The sequence below is a fragment of the Cervus canadensis genome, chromosome 25 (assembly GCF_019320065.1).
Source record: "Cervus canadensis isolate Bull #8, Minnesota chromosome 25, ASM1932006v1, whole genome shotgun sequence".
Taxonomy (NCBI): Eukaryota; Metazoa; Chordata; class Mammalia; order Artiodactyla; family Cervidae; genus Cervus; species Cervus canadensis.
The window spans coordinates 16,802,961-16,823,766 of record NC_057410.1 but is presented as its reverse complement, the minus strand read 5'-3'; the positions used below and the strand labels follow the sequence as shown (position 1 = coordinate 16,823,766).

The following is a 20,806-nucleotide window of genomic DNA, read 5'->3' as shown; positions in this document are numbered from 1 at the left end:
TTAATTTGGCATCCTTAATTTAGCTGGTCAAGGCTATGGTTTTTCCAGTGGTCATGTATGGATGTGAGAGTTGGACTGTGAAGAAAGCTGAGCGCCGAAAAATTGATGCTTTTGAACTATGGTGTTGGAGAAGACTCTTGAGAGTCCCTTGGACTGCAAGATCCAACCAGTCCATTCTAAAGGAGATCAGTCCTGGGTGTTCATTGGACGGACTGATGCTGAAGCTGAAACTCCAATACTTTGGCCACCTCATGCGAAGAGTTGACTCATTGCAAAAGACACTGATGCTGGGAGGGATTGGGGGCAGGAGGAGAAGGGGACGACAGAGGATGAGATGGCTGGATGGCATCATCGACTTGATGGGCATGAGTTTGAGTAAACTCCAGGAGTTGGTGATGGACAGGGAGGCCTGGCGTGCTGCAATTCATGGGGTCACAAAGAGTCGGACACGACTGAGCGACTGAACTGAACTGAATTTAGCTAATTTCCCCATCAAGAGCATATATTCTGATTATTGTCTAAATTCACTGGTGCCAGGGTATCATTTCCTATCTTGTATGGCCTTTGTCATCTGCATGTCAGAAGTTATAAAATAGTTAATATATAATTATTTGACAAAGGCAAGATATATTTCAGTGGCATGTTTTTAACAAAGTAAAATATATCTTCAGCATTTTGACAATGCATGGGATATATATTAATATTTTTTCTCTTATTACTTAGAAAGCAATAATATTAAAAGAAATGAAGAAAATCTGTGTCTAATATATGGCTTGAAAAATCTAAATATTGATGTGTTCTCTCAAGATACCTTGGACTAGTTTATTATAGGGGCTTGTAACATTTAGTGAATTTCTGTTTCCCATTTCTTTTCTACCAGCTGTAAATGGAAGTTTAATATGTTATGAATATTGGATCTTCACAGTCCACTTCTATAACTCCAGTCTTGATGATAACTTCAGCTAAATGTTTGCAAGAATAATTTGAAAACATTTTGACATCTACCTACCCCAATCATAACCTATGATACCAAGAAAAATCTTCTATTAGGTTGTGTGTTTGCACCTTAAAACCTTAGGCTCCTCCTGTGGTTAAATAGTCTTGAGAAAGTTAGACTGCAGCATTTTATTTGACCATACTTCAGTATTTCTATCAGCATTCAGTGAATATTTCATTAATGCCTATGATATGCCCTCTGTTCTTGACAGTGAGAACAAAAGAGACAAAATGCTACCCTCATGAAATGAATATTCCACGGATGTATGATGAAGCACAAGAACTGAGGCTAAGTTGCCTGGGTGGGCAGCTCACCAGCCACGGCTCCAGAAGGTCAATTACTGTCCACTCACTGAATAAAATAAAGAGAGTCTGTGCTTTGGCATAAAGCATAGACTTGGAATCAGGACATCTGAATTTTAGGCAGTCTCTGACATTTTCCCTTGGTGCTAACTAAGACAAGTCATTGAGACGCTTTGGCATCCATTTGCTCATTGGCAAAGGTAGGATGATGTCAGTTCCTCTTAATTTTCAGTCTTTGTGCTATGAGATGACTTCAATTTTCCTACACAATTGAGTCTAAATTTCATAATAAAGATCCCAACCGAACTAACTTTAATTTCCCAGGTCTTATTTCCTTTGAATAAGACAAGTCCTCCCCTTTCCTGCTGGCTAATTCCTATTACTCTTTTAAGACTTATTTCAAAGGAAGTTACCTTTGAGATATTTTGAGTTTCATATATAATATAATGGGATACATATTTAGTATATTTAGAAGTGTTTCCTTAGGAGGGTCTTTTGGAAGTGGAACTACTGAGTCAAATATGACAAACATTTTAAATTACCAAAATGATTTCCCAAAAACTTGAGATTCACCAGATGTTATGAGAAAATTTGTTTCAAAAGATCGTGTTTAAGTCTGAGTGTTATTACTTTAGTTTTTATTTTGGTCATGTGTTTACTTACACATAAGACTCTACATCTCTCATAGATAAGTTAGTTGGAAATCTCCACTTTACTCATAATAATTAATTAATAAATATCCAAAATATTGAACACAATAAATATAGTGTTAGTTGTCACATAAATCAGAAGGACACAGAACATTGAAAGATGCAACATATTTGAAAACATATGCTGATAATTATGAGTAGAAGTATTTCAGTTTGATAAAAATTGAACTCACCTGATAGCTTTCTACTATTTTTTCTACTACATGCTCCCAATGAACAGATATCTCAGAAGATGATAAGACTTTTACTCCTACTGCTGTTGGGGCTTCACTGGGAGCTGAAATTTGATGAGAACATTGCATTCTTACATAAGATGCTTATATTAAGAAACTCAAATAGCACCATTTGCTGTATGAATGGATGAAACCATATTTTAGTATTTAAAAGTTTTAATATTTCCAAAATAAATAGTTCAATAATTTTATTACTTCTTCCTCTATTTTTATTTGTCATGGTCATCAGTAATATACACACACACATATTCATATATATGAATGTTAATATAGAGACACATATACATACATATGTACACACACACTTTTACAAAATATGGAAATCCATAAGAATTTCTCTGATATCCTTGAGCAAGAACCATACTAATATTTTATATTACTTTTAATTAACTTGTTTGTGAAAGCTTGTGAATGCAAATCAAAATTTATTATTAATATGTTCAACTTATTAACTATATATTATTAAAAATAGGAAATTAGGTATTTCTTATAGAAAATTATTCATTAACAATTAATTTTCCAACTTTTTCATGCTATTTGTATGAGCTAAAGATATGCAGCAATACTTTCCTCTTTTTCTTTTATGTTTAAGCTAAGTTTTTTTTTAAGATCTTTTGAAACAAGTTGTGACATTCACCACTTCTTGGGCTCAGAAAAGCTTTTATAAGTCTAATCTTCCAACTGGGCATCAAGTCAAATATGTATCAAAAAGGCCTCTGTTCAGTGAAAAAAAAAGTACTCTATATCCCTTACCAAAATTACACAAAGAAACTAAGGAAATCTTAAGCAGGAATGATCAGGAGTGATCAATTTTTATTGTCTTCTATTAACAAGCCATAATACTCTTTTATGCTAAAGTGTCCTGCATATGAACACAGTTGTCTTTCTAAAACAAGGTAAATGTGTGGTGCTATGACTGATTTCTTTACAGTAAAAGAGAAAATGAACATTTATACAAGTTTCAGCACATGCAGGTTTTATGAGGCTTATGAAACATTTAGGAAAGAAATGTAATTAAATACAGATGGCCATAACTAAAGACATGACAAGCATGGCCTTTACCTGATTACTTAAGCATCAAATAAAACATTAAAAATGATACTGGGTGAGAAGATAACTTGTAAAATATTTTGTATTTTCATTTTCTCTATGAGTTGTACCTATGTCATTCAAACTATTAAGACTGAGTCAAGTTATAATATTTCTCCAAATTACAGCAAGTTTTGAAAATGTAAAATTTATTACTGAGGATTAAAAAGTCCAGAATTGATTATAAATTTAGAAATTTCTACTTGTTTTTCTATGTGTTTTGTCTTTCAAAAAGATTGTGTGCACATAGATACATATATAAGATAGTTGTTCATGTTTGTATCAGAAGTAAAGATCATGGAATGATTTGAATATATATATTTTTAACAAATATGAAAGCTAATAAATCTATGACTTAAGAGTATAAACTTTAAGGGATAGCTAAATGTTTCTTATGGGCCAAACATAATGTAAATTGGGTAAACTAACAAATAGTGCTTTTCCTCTAAGAAATCATAAGAATATTTCACATAGCTTTAAGTTTTAAGACCCTCCATTGTTGCTTGTCACATGTGTGCAAAGTGAAACTTATCCAAGCACCAATGTGTTAGGTCAGAAAGCAATGAAAATTTCTATTTTCTCTTTCTGTTATTAATTATTTACCTAGTGCACATGAGTACAAAGGTATAATAAGGAAGTATTATCTTTTCAAACAATACAAATGTAGTAACTTAAATAGGAAATCAAAGAAATTAGTGTAATTACATTTAAAATTATGTATATTTATCATAGATATATAAAGTTCTTCAGGAACATGATCAGTTCAATTAAAGTTTCTAGAAAAACAGAGAACCATTATCGGTAATTTTATCCCTTTCATATATATTTTTATTTCCAAGAAAAAATTTCAATTGGCCTTCTGACCCCTTTTTCATAGAATTATGCCTAAATTCCCTTTAATAAAATTCCAGGATGCTACTGTTGATAGAGAATCTTCCTGCAATGTTGGAGATCCTGGTTCAAGCCCAGGGTGGGAAGATCCCCTGGAGAAGGAAATGGCAACCCACTCCAGGATTCTTGCCTGGAGAATTCCATGGACAGAGGAATCTGGTGGGCTACAGTCCATGGAGTTGCAAAGAGTTGGACACAACTGAGCGACTAACACTAACACTAATGAACATGCTAATGTAATGACAAAAAAAGTTACATAAATGCTACATTATATATTTTTTAGTTAAATGGAGAAATTTTATCAAAAAATATTATTAATTAAATATTATTAGTATATATTAAAGAGTTGGCAAAGTAGTGAATTTTATGAATGAACAGGCACACTGAAGTTCTCAAATCTAGAGAATTTCTGACTGCAAAATTATAATTAAGAGATCAGGAATAGGGTCTAAGTCAATGATTTTAGTGGTGATTTACTAACTATCATAAACACAATATAAAGGATGAAAAAGATTTTGGCAACATTCTTGTCATTTAGATAAAGAGATTGACATGCTGACTTGGCTCAAAATAATACTGAAAATACTGTAAACAAAATGTCTACTAGAGAACCAGATTTTTAATCCCTCATCATGTCAATGGGGCCTTTCTTTCACCTACCATCTTGTGCGGAATGGATGACAGCTGTGAGACTGTAGGGTCCATCTCCTTTGTTGTTGAAAGCTTTGACTTTGACTTGAAATGCAGTGGAAGGGCGCATGGTCTCATCTTTATGGACATAGCGGCCAGTATCTGGATTAGTAACTGTCACTTTTTTCCATTCTTCCCCATCAAATGGTTTAAATGCCACTATGTAACCAAAATTGTTGCCATAGTGGTATTCTCTTGACAAAGGCTAAATAGAAATTGAAATGTTAAATAGGTTCAAGCAATACAAGTAACAGGGAGAAAATCATATGCAAACAAAAATGCTACACATAGAAGCATGCTTTCTGTAAAAACATTTTTATTTCCTAAGTGAGAGCTGCCTACAAAAATCCAGCACAAACGAACTGCAACATGTGAGACTTCACTTACCAAGTTGACTATTTCTGAAACACCCTGGGGGAGGGGTACCTCTCACTCTGGGTCTTTTTACTTTCAGTTTCTTCCTTCAAGGGTGCTTTCCCTGAGTCAAAAGGCCCTTCCCTCACTTTCTTTTTTTTTTTTTTTTTCCCTCACTTTCTTAAGGCTAAAAAGATTGGAAAGAAGAAATAAAACTCTCACTGTTTGCAGATGACATGATCCTCTACATAGAAAACCCTAAAGACTCCACCAGAAAATTACTAGAGCTAATTAGTGAATATAGTAAAGTTGCAGGATATAAAATTAACACACAGAAATCCCTTGCATTCCTATATGCTAACAATGAGAAAACAGAGAAATTAAGGAAACAATTCTGTTCACTATTGCAACAAAAAGAATAAAATACTTAGGACTAAATCTACCTAAAGAAAGAAAGACCTATATATAGAAAACTATAAAGCACTGATGAAAGAAATCAAAGGTGACACAAATAGATGGAGAAATATACCATGTTCATGGATTGGAAGAATCAATATAGTGAAAATGAGTATACTACCCAAAGTAATCTATAGATTCAATGCAATCCCTATCAAGCTACCAACGGTATTCTTCACAGAACTGGAACAAATAATTTCACATTTTGTATGGATTTACAAAAAAACCTCGAATAGCCAAAGCAATCTTGAGAAAGAAGAATGGAACTGAAGGAATCAACCTGCCTGACATCAGGCTTTACTACAAAGCTACAGTCATCAAGACAGTATGGTACTGACACAAAGACAGAAATATAGATCAATGGAACAAAATAGAAAGCCCAGCGATAAATCCACAAACCTATGGACAACTTATCTTTGAAAAAGGAGACAAGAATATACAAGGGAGAAAAGACAATCTCTTTGACAAGTGGTGCTGGGAAAACCAGTCAACCACTTGTAAAAGAATGAAACTAGAACACTTTCTAACACCATACACAAAAATAAACTCAAAATGGATTAAAGATCTAAATGTAAGACCAGAAACTATAAAACTCCCAGAGGAAAACACAGGCAAAACACTCTCGGAATAAATCACAGCAGGATCCTCTATGACCCACCTCTCAGAGTATTGGAAATAAAAGCAAAAATAAACAAATGGGACCTAATGAAACTTAAAAACTTTTGCACTACAAAGGAAACTATAAGCAAGGTGAAAAGACAGCCTTCAGAATGGAAGAAAATATAGCAAATGAAGCAACAGACAAAGAATTAATCTCAAAAATATACAAGCAACTCCTGCAGCTCAATTCCAGAAAAATAAATGACCCAATCAAAAAATGGGCCAAAGAACTAAACAGACATTTCTCCAAAGAAGACATACAGATGGCTAACAAACACATGAAAAGATGCTCAACATCACTCAATTATCAGAGAAATGCAAATCAAAACCACAATGAGGTACCATTACATGCCAGTCAGAATGGCTGCTATCCAAAAGTCTACAAGCAATAAATGCTGGAGAGGGTGTGGATAAAAAGGAACCCTCTTACACTGTTGGTGGGAATGCACCTAGTACAGCCACTATGGAGAACAGTGTGGAGATTTCTTAAGAAACTGGAAATAGAACTGCCATATGACCCAGCAATCCCACTTCTGGGCATACACACCAAGGAAACCAGGATTGAGAGAGTCACGTGTACCCCAGTGTTCATCGCAGCACTGTTTATAATAGCCAGGACATGGAAGCGACCTAGAAGCCCATCAGCAGATGAATAGATAAGAAAGCTGTGGTACACATACACAATGGAATATTACTTGGCCATTAAAAAGAATACATTTGAATCAGTTCTAATGAGGTGGATGAAACTGGAGCCTATTATACAGAGTGAAGTAAGCCAGTAAGAAAAACACCAATACAGTATACTAACGCATATATATGTAATTTAGAAAGGTGGTAATGATAACCCCACATGCGAGACAGCAAAAGAGACACAGATGTATAGAACAGTCTTTTGGACTCTGTGGGAGAGGTTGAGGGTGGGATGATTTGAGAGAATGGCATTGAAATATGTATATTATCATATGTGAAAAGGATTGCCAGTCCAGGTTTGATGCATGAGACAAGTGCTCAGGGCTGGTGCACTGGGATGACCCAGAGGGATGGGATGGGGAGGGAAGTGGGAAGGAGGTTCAGGACGGGGAACACATGTACACCCGTGGCAGATCCATGTCAATGTATGGCAAAACCACTACAATATTGTAAAGTAATTAGCCTCCAATTAAATAAATTTATATTTAAAAAAAAAAAAAAACTACTTGGTGTTTCCCCCGGCACAGGATCTGCCATTTTAAGACTCTTTGTGCAGTAATCTATATAAAACATCACCAGTTATTTTTCCTTCTTTAACATTATTATGGCCTACACTATATATTTACTTACTGTCTACTTTATTGTCTTTCTTGCCTAGTAGAACATAAGTTTCATGAGAACAGGCTTATTGACAGTTTCATTTACCTCTTTATCCCTAAAACCTAAACAAAGTCTCAAGTAGTATTTATTCAATGGGTAAGTTAATGAATTTCTTTAGAGTCGATAGACTATAGTAAGAAAGTTAACTATACACTGCAACTGAACAGTAGAATCTGATCACAGAAAAAGAAAGAAGAAAGGAGAAAAGGATAGCACTGCCTCCATCTGTAGGTGACTGGCTAGGCACCCTGTCTGACTCTAACACTGAAGAAAGACCTCTGTTTTACATTTTCTTAGAGCTATTATTACATGTCAATTACTCAGTAGAGATGTCCATGTCAGCCCTAAATTCTGACTTAAAACAAATTCTACTGAGTATTCATCATTTAATCTTTTTTTAGCCATTATATATTTGCTTTTTACACAGGAATATCACAGTTAAAGTAACTTGAGGGAAAACCTTTAACTAATTACAACATAGTAGCTTGAATATCTTTATGTTAAACAGGGATGCATGTAAATGTACAAAGTTCAAAGGAAGAATAAGTTGTTTTTGGTTGCACAATATAGAATTGTAAAGCATGATTGCAAGGAGGCACATAATGTAATTTTACATTATTAACAGAATAGCCTAACATTCTCACCAGAGTTTAAACATTTCTTTTCCTTATTGATAGTTCTATACTTAATTTTTGCAATTTAGTATATCAGAATTGGGCTTCCCTGGTGGCTCAGATGGTAAAGAATCTGCCTGCAATGTGGGAGACCCAGGTTCAATCCCTGGGTTGGGACGATCCCCTGGAGAAGTGAATGGCAACCTATTCCAGTATTCTTGCCTGGAGAATTCCATGGATAGAGGAGCGTGGCAGGCTACAGTTCATGGTATTGCAAAGAGTCAGACATGACTGAGCGGCTAATATATCAGAATTAGCTATGAAGCTTTCAGAATGTAGTGACTCTCTAGTCCTGTTCTCAGAGACTTGATTTCAAATTTATGGAAAATGAGTTCCAATCTAAATGTTTTAACAAGCTTCTCATCTTATTGTGAGGCAGATATCTGCAAATGTTGAGAAAATAAAACCTAAAGAAGTAAAATGTTCAAATTTCCTAATATCTTCACTTTTTGTGTATCACACTGTCACTAAAACTGCCAAATCATTTGAGAGTCAAATGAAGAAGAGGCAATTTTTGCCTAAATCCTACTTTAATATATGATGTAATGCCAACTATAAAATATGACTATACAACACAGAGTGAAGTCAACTTTGGCTAAATATCCACTTATTGTATAAATTAATTTGACTCACTTAAAAATAAAACCTGTTCATTATTTCTGTAGTTTTCAGAATTGTTTGGAGTCTTAATCGTGTTCTTTGACCATCAGCAGAGATTAAATACAAGTATTTAATGGATACATAGAGCTATATAAAGCATGTTATCTACATGAATGCCAGATGTCTAATTCAGACACTTTTATGTTATCAAAGTTTTCCTCACCCCCAATATCTCTGTCACTTCAAAAATCCAGCTAAGATGCTTTATTTTCCAAACATTATAATCTCTGATATAAAGCTCCCCTTGGGTCATAAAATTTTAATAAAATGTTTTGGATACCTTAATAACAAGTCATTTGTGGGGACTTCTGAGACTGACCTATAATGATAAATTACACGTGCTGATCAAAGTAAGTTTCAAGTCAGAGAGCAAGGGCCAATTTAAAAACAAATGCTGATACAAAAGATTTTTTAACCTAATCTTTGAAATTTTGAAAGTCCAGAGCAAAAATTATGAATTGCAATTGGGTTACCAGGCCACAGTGAGTACAGAGTACCTTCATCTCTGGAATAAAGAACTGAATGTTTATTTAATCTTTTAGGCCTAGGCCTATAGATACTATAGTATCAATAATTTATTTTTACATAGGAATGGCACACCATGCCATAGTAAATTAGGCAAAATCTGGCATGCATTCGAGAAAAAAAATCAATTTTAGTAACTTATTTGTTTTTGAGGCATTGTCTTTTATTTTATTTTATTTCAGGAAACAAAATGAGTTTGAGATTAAGTGTAGGTAAAGCAACAAATAACATGTGCAACTTCTTAACACTTACCGCCCATGTTATGGTCAGTTCTCTGCTGCTTCCACCCCCACCTCCTACATCTGAAGGAGCCACATTAGGTGCTGAAACAAATAAACAAAACCACAAACGAGAAGACATGTAATTTTTTTCTGATGTTAGATTTCTTATTCACTTAGAAACCATACACATTTTTTTTCTTTTACTAGAAAAGACAAGCTTCACACGGTATACTCAATTATAATGACAATGTCCCAGAGTTTCTGTAATAATCTGATTTTCTGCCAAGATAAAAATTAATTCAGTGCTATAGGAAATGTGCTGATCTCCTTCACCAAAACGTAGTGAAGCAAATTTGCCTTCCCTTTTTAAATTTTTTCTGTGTCCCTTCATTTAATATGATTTTGAAAGATTGGACACATTTTGTTGGGAAAATATTTCACAGCTCTTGTTTTGAACTCTATAAACTTCTAACAGCATACTGTTGGGTTAGTTTCATGCCTCAGTCTACAAATAACTGTTAAGAAATGGTATATGCACATTAACATAGGATTACGCTTCCCAAAGATATTTGGAAACATTACAAATCTAATACTGTTCTTGTGTTCTCATTTTCAATGCCTAAATCTCTTCAGGAACCCTGTTCTGTCAGGGTTCTCCCTTACTTCTACCTTTTTATAACATCATTCGATTTTTCAGTCTCTCTACTGTAGTGACTATCCTTTGTAATCTCTCAGCCTTAAAAATCATCCTATAATACTGCTTTACACTTAACCTCCAAGCCACCTCACCCTTTCTTGTCACTGAGGTGCAAAGAACTGATATACGACTATTTTTGTACTTCACTCTATAATCACTTTTTAATGATCCATAATCTGTTTTCCATGGCTTTATATTACTGAAATAACTTTCTCAAAAATCACAAAATTGCTTTTAACTACCAAGTCCAATGGCTTCTTTGTTTTTTTCCAAGTTATTCTCTCTCCTCAGAAGTCCTTCAGGGTATATGCTATATATTATCAGATTAGTAGGTGGCTCACTGTTAAAGAATCTGCCTACAATGCAGAAGATGTGGATTCAGTCTCTAGGTTGGGAAGATCCCCTGGAGGAGGAAATGGAGATCCACTTCAGTATTTTTGTCTGGGAAATCTCATGGACAAAATGAATGCGCTGGTTTACTTCAACAAAAGATAGTGAAGCAGATTTGCCTTCCCATGTTTTATTTATTTGAGAACCTATAGTCCATAGGTTATAAAACAGTTGAACATGACTAAAAAATAAGATTAAATACTGTATCTTATTGTAGGCTACATCTTATTGGATTTGCATCTAATTGGAGTTGTACAGATAAATATTAAAGCAGTTTATTCCTGTACTCCATCCAAGCACTTGGAGACCAGCTACCCAGCTACATGGAAGAAGACTGTGTCTTTACTGTGAACACACATTTTCCCACACAACTGCTATGACTCAGTCTGAGATATTATTCCCAGTTCTCTTAATGTTTTAAAGAACAGATGAAATGTCATTTCTCCCTTGACTTTCCAAATAGTCCTCTCAAAAGGAAACAGCAACACCTTGGAGAGAGTATTTATTTACAGATCCTAACGTAACTGTGATTCTCAAATACTTCAAAATTTCCCCTATGTTAGTCATGAAAATTCTTTGCTGAACTATGTATAGAAATTATACAGAAACAAACAAAATGGAAGCTATTTTTTATATCTATAAAATTAACTGGTTTACTTTTCAGATTAAGAAATTAATGTAAAGTTTGAGAGAATTTTTTATTCAACTGTCACCACATGAGAGTTAGAAATTAAATTTAGTGCATGGGGGTGTTAAAAGTTAATTTACTTGTAGCACTTTAGATGAAATACATATTGAAGGAGTCCTCAGGCCTAGAAAAGAAGATAATGACCTCAAGGGCCCTTGCTGAACCACCTGACTTCGGGGATGACAAAACTCAACTTTAAATCCCACCCTGATACTCAGGGCAGATTGCATCAGCCTGGGACCCCCTACCCTCTGCCCGGGACCCCACACGCTTCTGTTTATCCGCAAACTGTCATCACAGCTAAAGATTACCCAGAATGCCCCGCCTGACGAAATCTTCCCGAATGACTTCTGCAAAACCGCCCCTTAAATATGAAGCCTCCCTAATCCCGCACGCGCTCACCCTGGTCGTTAGACCAACTATCACCCCTCCTTGCCTGGATAAAGGTAAGCTGCCTCCCTTGAGGTCGTCTTCTTTTCTTCATTGCTTTGTCTGGAACTATACCTTACACATATTGAAGGCTGAAACATTAGAATACTCGGAAATTCTTTAAACTCCATAACTCATGTTCTGAAGCCTAAACTCTACGTGCTATAGAGAAACAAAAAGCATGTTGTCGTGCAATCAATGAATAAGTCAAATTTTGTGTGAGTAAGTATAAATATTGTGGTGACAGGCAAATAATTTCAAAAGTAACTCCAGAATAATTATTATACTGGAATTTGTTGAATCAGGTATTGCCTTCATCAGGGCAAGTATTATTTGTCAAAACATTTTACTATAATCCTTTTTATTATAATCAATATGAACCTTTCTTATTTAGAAAAGATCTAAAAATAGTCTATGTTATAGTGAATGTTTTTCCCATTTCATAACACTTATTTTAAAGATAATTTTGCTCTTCAAAGATCATCCATTGAGTTCATTATGCTGAAAACAAGACAAACAAAAGCTCAGAAATAAGGTAGCTGTATCTCTTAACAGAGTGTCTTATACATTACTTGGAATAATAATTGATTTAATTTCCTTCTTTGAGCTTTGAATATTCAGTTGTAAATTTAGCAGCTAAGGGACATTTTTTTCACAAGGGAATTGGACATATAACCTACACATCTGACATGAATCTGAGCAATAGCTATCTTGTATTTGTATTTAGTCCTGCAGAAACAGGAGGACTTGGCCAAATAGTGATTCTGTTCAGGGAAGTAAATTACCCTGAGCACAAGGAAGTTTATTTAACTTTAGGCTCCAGGGCATCTAATAGTGAGCTAACTAGATGTTCTCTTAATGATAAATCATTAAAAATAATTTTAACAAATATTTTGGAAAAATATAAAGTTCTTGAATTAATCACAAATAAACAATTAAAAGTAGTGAGGTTTTTAAACTCATGCTTTTGCCATGATTTCAGTCTAACACTAATTCCTTAATGATGTTTTATAGGACAGCTTTTGAATTTTAGTTGTAGATCTAGAAAATATTTAAAAAGAAAATCAAGCCAATACCATGATTCATCTTTCCTATGATATGAAACTAATGCTGTCAATTTTACTTTTAGATTTTGTGCTTAAATAATTTGCATAGAAGTACCTTTGGGGACTTTAGCATTTTATTTAAGAATATGCAAATCATCTTGTGACATATTCTAAATTATAAAAATCATGGAGTAGAGGCTCTTGACTTAGAATATATTGATTATTCAATTCTTGTTAATTATTGCTTTAATTTAAATAGCTATTTTTACAGAGATGAAGTTACCATGGATATATTGGGTTGATCAAAAAAGATCATTTGGGTTTTTTCATAATGTCATCCAGAAAAACTTGAATAAACTTCCTGGCTAACCCAATAGCTTCTTATTTTAACTTGCATCAGAATTTCTTTGTGATTTAAAAAAATTTTTAGTAAAAAATTCAAAATGGCAAGTAATACTCTAGAGTCTAGATAAAGGGATTAAAGTCTTACATATGCTTTTATTCTATCTGTAAATATGTTTTCTTTCTGAAGAGATTAATAAAATTAATGAAGTCAAAAAATTAATAAAATCAAATGAACTGCATATTTATATATTCAAATGAGTTGCCCATAACTCAGGATCTACTGCTCTGACAGTGGAGCATATTGCTAACAATTTTAATGCATCTACCATGTTAAATTGATACTCTTTGCAGGTGAGGAAGATCCCCTGTGGGAGGGCATGGTAACTCACTCTAGTATTCTTGTCTGGAGAATCTCATGACAGAGAAGCCTGGCAAGCTATCGTCCATAGGGCTGCAAAGAGTCTGACAAAACTGAAGCAATCTAGCACACACACATCAGATAAAAGAGATATAGGGTCTGAGATAGTTCACAAAAATCTTAATGTCTTTAGGGTTTATCAGGCCAAATTTGTTGTTTGCTTATTAATCTAAATTTTAATCTCAAACAGGAAATTTAAAAGCATGTAGCAGAGTAAATTTGTTAATTTCTCAATGGAATGTTGATCTAAAAACAAGTAATCTGGGGAAAGTTCAGAGGGGCAGAAAAGAATGCTACAAACTGAAATAATCATAATAAATAGTAAATTTATTGTTAATGTAAAGAACTCAGACCAATTATGGATATTTCATTTAAGTGAAAGAATGAACACTTCCCAGTTTATCTCACTGTGTTAAAAACAAAAGCATCTAATGCATATATTAACTTTATTTTGAACAAAACAAATTGCATTTATTAATGGATTTATCTAAATTTTAATATACAATTATCACTGTAGCTTTGATCACTACTTTCCTTTTCATTATCCTCTATTAACTTACAATTTCCAGAACCATCCTCTTTTCCTTCTTGTTCCTCTCTTTTCCTACAAATAATGTTAAGTACCAGTTATAGATACTATGCTGTGCTAAGCACTAAAGTTAAAATATGAATAAAATCTGATTTCAGTCCTATAGATACTAATATAGTACAAGCTAAATATGTACAATTATTTTTAATTCATATCTTAAATATCTACAATGTATTAAAAAATCCCCAGTAACAGTTTGCTGGATGAATGTATGAAGTGAAAGTTGCTCAGTTGTGTCTGACTCTGTGTGACCCCATGGACTATACAGTCCATGGAATTCTCCAGACCAGAATACTGGAGCCTCTTCCTTCTCCAGGGGATCTTCCCAACCCAGGGATCCAACCCAGGTCTCCCACATTGCAGGTGGATTCTTAACCAGCTGAGCCACAAGGAAAGCCCAAGAATACTGGAGTGGGTAGCCTATCCCTTCTACAACTGGGGTCTCCTGAATTACAGACAGATTCTTTACCAACTGAAGTATGAGGGAAGGACCAGATGAAAGTATGAATGAATGTAAGAAAGTCCAGCATATTAAGACTCATCTAGAACTTCAAAAGGATTTTTACATATCACACCTAACTGGATAGTCAGGTTAACACTTTTAAAACAAGATTTTTCTATTGTATTATTAGTGACAGCTACTGAATTTAATGTAGCATCTTACTGGCTATTAAATATGTTCTTGATACCATTCTTCTCCTTTATCAAACATATCTAAAAAATAAAAGTATATGAAAGAGCAGAATAGCTTCATTGGACATGAAATTAAAGTTCTATACATGGTATGAAAGTGTTGATTCCAGTGTTATAGTATTTTTTCTCTTTTCCTTCTTAGTTGTGTCTGGTAAATAAGTGGCAAAAGCTTTCAAAGCAAACCTGAGTATACCATTTTAGGATACTGACTTGCCAACTGTACCTGCAGAGCTATTAACTATGAGGGTTTGGTCTTACAATGACACATCACTTTGAAGGATGCTTTTGTTATCTCTCATTTACACTCAAAATTAAATGGGTTACAAACACATCTTCTAATTCTTCATTTGGGACCATCCATTTTATAATGCACTTGTCTGAAACCAAAGAATATACCCAACTGTGTCTTGTGATCTTAACATTAAGTAATTGGATAGATAAGGGTGTATGCTGCACTAGATAATGTCCTGTCTTTCAGTCAGCATAATGAGGCACATAGTACCCTTCCCATCAAATGGGAACTAGCCTTTATTTCATATAACAAATGTTGGCATCTCTTAGAGACTTGATATAATGGTACATGACAAGACAAATAACCCCCTGTTTCAGAAAGCATTTTTTTGTAACGATAAAAAATATAAATGTCCAATTTTATGAATACTCAATTTTTCAAAAACAGGATGAAAGAAAAAACAGCAATTAAAGAGAAAGTCTGTTGAATTTTGTTGTATTAAATATATAGACATATTCTTGTAAGATGATTGAAATTATATGATCCTCTACTATGTTTAGAAGAATGGAAACATTGTCAAATGTGGTGATTTACTAGAGTAGATAATATTTTCTTATAAGCATATTAAAGCATAAAATGAGCATTGAGAGCATAATAAAAATTTGATTCAGCAAATATTATATACTGGAAAGTACTAACCTTGTTTCCCTTACATGTTTCTAATCATTAAAAGATTTCATAAGGTAAATAATTTCCACTTAGAGATGAGAAAATTGAGGTTTAGGGAGGTTGAGTAATGTGCCTCTAATCACAGAGCTTTTAAATGATGGGACCAATATTCTACAAAAGGATCAATGTCCCAGAGCTTTAATACTGCACATTGTCCTTCTAGAAAGTTGTTTAGGAACAAAGCTATTATTATTACAAAACCCTTAATTTGAATTCCAGCTCTGCTTCACATTAACTGAATGGGATATTGACTTCTTTGTTTGTAAATTAGAAATAATAATACAAGTGAGTAAAGTTATTGTGGGAATTAAATGGAGCAATGAAAGTAGAGAGCCTAGCACTCTGAGATAACATACAGAAAGTACATAAATGATAGTAGGCATAAAAGTTGATTAATAAAGGATCTAAAATATTTTCTTATGAAAGGTTAACAAATGTATTACAGAGTATAGGCTTTATTTTTTCACAATTGAAAGGAATGCATCATTTCACTATATCGCTATAGAGTCATATCTTGCATTGTGAATAAGACTGTTACTACTTCATGTGTTTGTTTTGTGTTTGAAGACTTTTAAGAGAAGTTGTTTTCCAAGCAAACTAGAGAGAGAATTAAGTCCTTAACAAAATACATTTCAGCAAACATAATGTTAGAGGTGATACTTAATGAAGGTGATGCCAAAAGTTATTGGTTGAAAGTAATAACCGTACTAAAATTTTAGGTTTGATATCACTCTGAAACAAATTGTTTCCAGCATTTCTAAGATAAGAAAACATTAAGGTTGGAAAGTCTTCAGATTTACATGAAAACTCCTGGCAAAATGCACATCAAAAAGTATTCTAGTCTTCTAAATATGACATTAAATATAAATTATATTCAGAGATTCACATATGAAAGAGTTAGATTAAATCTTTCTCTCTGAACATTTTTATTGTTGCTCTTAAAAACATATTTCATTTAATTGATTCTACACTGAGATTAAAAAATAAAAAATCTAAATTCTTATGATAATTCTGGCCAGATGATCAACCAAAGCATACTAAAACAATAAGTTTTGAAATAAATAATTTTTTGGTAACAAAATTTCTCAGAAGGAAAGGGAAGGTCTACTAACATTGTCAATGCCAGATAAAATATCTTCCCTCCCCATGAACAATGTTATTTTTGGATTAGAATTAATTCACATTTTACTGGTCAACATAGGACAGAAAATTACCAAGCTCCATGAAATAAAAAAAAAAAAAAGCTGATATCTGAGGTAAATTTGTTATAAGTTTTAACTGAAATTGGTTTATTTTGACTGACTTAACCATTTGATATTTTTGCAATTTTATTTAGAAAATGAATACTTGTTGAAGCAAGTACATGATCTCTCAGCATGAATTATGTGGTTTAAACCACCAGTCAGATAATGTCCCAGTTCCTTTTTATTTTTGATTTTCAAGAACGGACAACTGTGTTCAGTTAATCACATAGAAGCTTCTATTACAAACATAGGAGGCTTTAATAATAAAAACCAAACTCAAGGATCCTGGCTATGTGGTATCTGCATTCTCTAAAGCTGCAATTTATATTATTTCTGTATCCTAATGAGATTTCTGTGGGGTAGAGTAAAAGAAACAATTGTGTTCATTTCATAGGTGGACATATGAAGGCAAATGAAAAATGGCATTTAAGTCATATCTATTTTTGTAATTGAGAATGAAATGTGAACTTCTACTAGAACACTAATAAAGTTTCATATAAAAGACTGTGCTTTTAAAACCTGCTTGAGAAACCACCTTTAAGAGAGAAAGTTGAATGTATCAGGTCTGGATTTTAATTCTGAATCTTGAAAGTAGTTATATCAACCTAGGCAAACTATTTAGTGTATCTGAGTCTGCTGCTTATTAATGAGTATTGGATTATAATACCTTCCATTAATACTAACTTCCAAAAAACTAAGATCATGGCATTTGGTCCTGTTACTTCATGGCAAATAGAAGGGGAAAAGGTGGAAGCAATGACAGATTTCCTCTATATTTGGCTTTAAAATCATTGTGGCCAGTGACCACAGCCATGAAATCAGAAGACAATTGCTTCTTGGCAGGAAAGGTATGACAGACCTAGACAGTGTGTTAAAAAGCAGAGAAATCACTCTGCAGACAAAGGTCAGTATAGTCAAGGCTATGGTCTTCCTAGTGGTCACGTGTTGTGAGAGCTGGACTGTAAAGAAGGCAGAGGGCCAAATAATTAATGCCTTTGAACTGTGGTGCTGGAGAAGACTCCTGAGAGTTCCTTGGACAGCAAGGAGGTCAAACCAGTCAATCTTAAAGGAAACCAACCCTGAATATTCATTAGAAGGACTGATGTTGTAGCTGAAGCTCTTATTTTGGTCAACTGATGCAAACAGCTGAATCATTGGAAAAGTCCCTGCTGCTGGGAAGGATTGAGGGCAGAAGGAAAAGAGGGCATCAGAGGATGAAATGGTTGAATGGCATCTCTGATCAAATGGACATGAAGTTGGGTAAACTCCAGGAGATGGTGATGGACAGGGAAGCCTGGTATGCGGCTCTGTCCATGGGGTTGCAAAGAGTCAGACACAACTGGGCGTCTGAACAATAACAACAATATAATACCTACCTCAAAATATTATTAGGAGGATTAACTGAAATGTATGTGAAAATACTCAGCACAGATCAGTATTTTTGTGTTTCTATTCTTCTTTTATTATAGAATCATCTATTTTATCTGGTAAATTACATGCAGTTACATGAAACTTTAAGAGAGAGTTTACTGATGGCAGTCTCCGTGAATAATTTAGCTTTAAAAACTAAAGACAGTACAATTCATAATTATATTTAGAAGTTAGGCCAAGGGATTGATGTAGCCAGAAATGTGGATAAATGTTATTAAGATAACACAGCAGAATTTTAATGGCATTCTGTCATCCATTTAAAATATTTTTCCCCAAATAAAGCACTGAAGTTTGGCAAGGCATAGTAAAAATAAACAAACTCAGAGAGTCTACAAAACATTTTCTTTTTCATAGACAAGGAATAATAAAGTTATTATTAGAATCAGAACAATATTTTTTGCCCAGAAATGCAAGGGAGAAGGAAAACAGAGTGAAATATTTCTTGTATGAACAGTTATTAAAATGGAGTTGGTGTTCAGCATAAAAATTGAACCTAAATTGGAAGAAAAGCTATGGTTGAGCTGAAAAGAGCACATTTAGAGTGACACCTAATGCTCAAAAGAACACATTATAACTATTCCTAATGTGCTCTGACTCCCCAGGTGTACAGATCTGAGAGTCTCCATCACTTTCTCTCCACAGCCTGCTCATCCTATTCCCCTGCCCATACTTCCATCCATGTGACCATTCAATTATAAATGTCTCTGAAAGACAAAAAAAATGTGAGCCTTCTCGATCATGGAAACTCTTTACATGACTCTGCCTGGTTAAGATTCACAATTTACATTAAAATTTATATTCTAAATGGGCTTCCCTGGTGGCTCAGATGGTAAAGAATTTGACTGTAGTGTTGGAGACCCAGGTTTGATCCCTGGGTAGGGAAGATCCCCTGGAGAAGGGAATGGCAACCCACTCCAGTATTCTCACTTGGGGAATTCCATGAACAGAGGAGCCTGGTGGGCTACAGTCCATGGGGTCACAAACAGTCAGACATGACTGAGAGACTAACATTTTCACTTATAGTCTAAACACCAAATTTATTTAAGTAGTGTCTAGAGGATCACAGACTTCCCTCTATTTACTTCTTTCCCACTAATTATGTAAAAATATTTTAAAGCTTTTTATCTTCTCTTTTGATTTTTGACTTCTTGGCATATAATGTGCACATATGTGTGAAATACATACATATATATATTTTTAATTACTTACTTCACAGCATTATTTCCAAATATGTTCAATTATGTATTAAAGTGTCACTGAATTTATAAAACTTTTAAATTTTAAAATGTTTTTTCTACATACCAGCGCCATCTGTTTTAATTTTGTTTGATGGTATACTGGGCTCTCCTATACCCAATGTATTGGTTGCTACCACACGAAATTCATATTCCATCCATGGGATTAAATCCACTGCTCTTGCTGCCTCCATGTTTCCTTCAATAATTGGGGGATCTAAATAAAACAAATATTAAATAGAGAATATTAGTTGAGTAACATCTCTCTTATAATTCCCTAATTTTATTTTACTCTTTTGAGAAAGTAGCACATATTCCACTAAGTCAAATAAAAATAAAAATTAGGATGACAAATGTTAATTACATTTAAAGAAGTAAGAAGAGAGGTCCTTAAGAAAATCTTAGACCTTAGAAAGACAGACACACATATGTATTATTTATTTAGTAAGTGTCGGCCAGGAGCACTAAGATTCTGCTTTTCTGACTGACTCCCAGGTCAGGTCTTTGCTGTTAGTCTACTGGCTACACTCTGAACACTGAGAATATACATTCTGAAGACAGAATCCAGAAAGATTCTTGATGTGAGGGTATGATTCAGGAAGTTAAAATTTTTCTGGACTCAAACTGATATAGTGTATGGGTAGCAAATGATTGATTAGTACAGTACCTATATGTTTATACCCTTTTGTTTTTAGCTTTTTAGATTTAAACCCAAATCATTTGGGGCAGTTATTAATAAATGTTAAAATAATTCATTCAGATTTATTTACCATTCAGAATGTATGCTATTAGATACTAACAGGAAAATTATACCTTAGGAGTAAGATA

The 20,806-nt window shown here is 33.9% G+C and overlaps 1 protein-coding gene across 2 annotated transcripts in view; it reads right to left on the bottom strand.

The window, feature by feature from the left end:
- CNTN1 (contactin 1) overlaps positions 1-20,806 on the bottom strand; it is a 390,272-nt gene that overhangs the window by 51,991 nt on the left and 317,475 nt on the right. For both annotated transcript variants that reach the window (XM_043447015.1, XM_043447014.1), the window contains 4 exons: positions 20,046-20,195; positions 9,844-9,914; positions 4,883-5,117; positions 2,183-2,286 (listed from right to left, as the gene is read on the bottom strand). In XM_043447015.1, the coding sequence (XP_043302950.1) occupies positions 2,183-2,286; positions 4,883-5,117; positions 9,844-9,914; positions 20,046-20,195 (560 nt within the window). The remainder of the gene's footprint in view (positions 1-2,182; positions 2,287-4,882; positions 5,118-9,843; positions 9,915-20,045; positions 20,196-20,806) is intronic.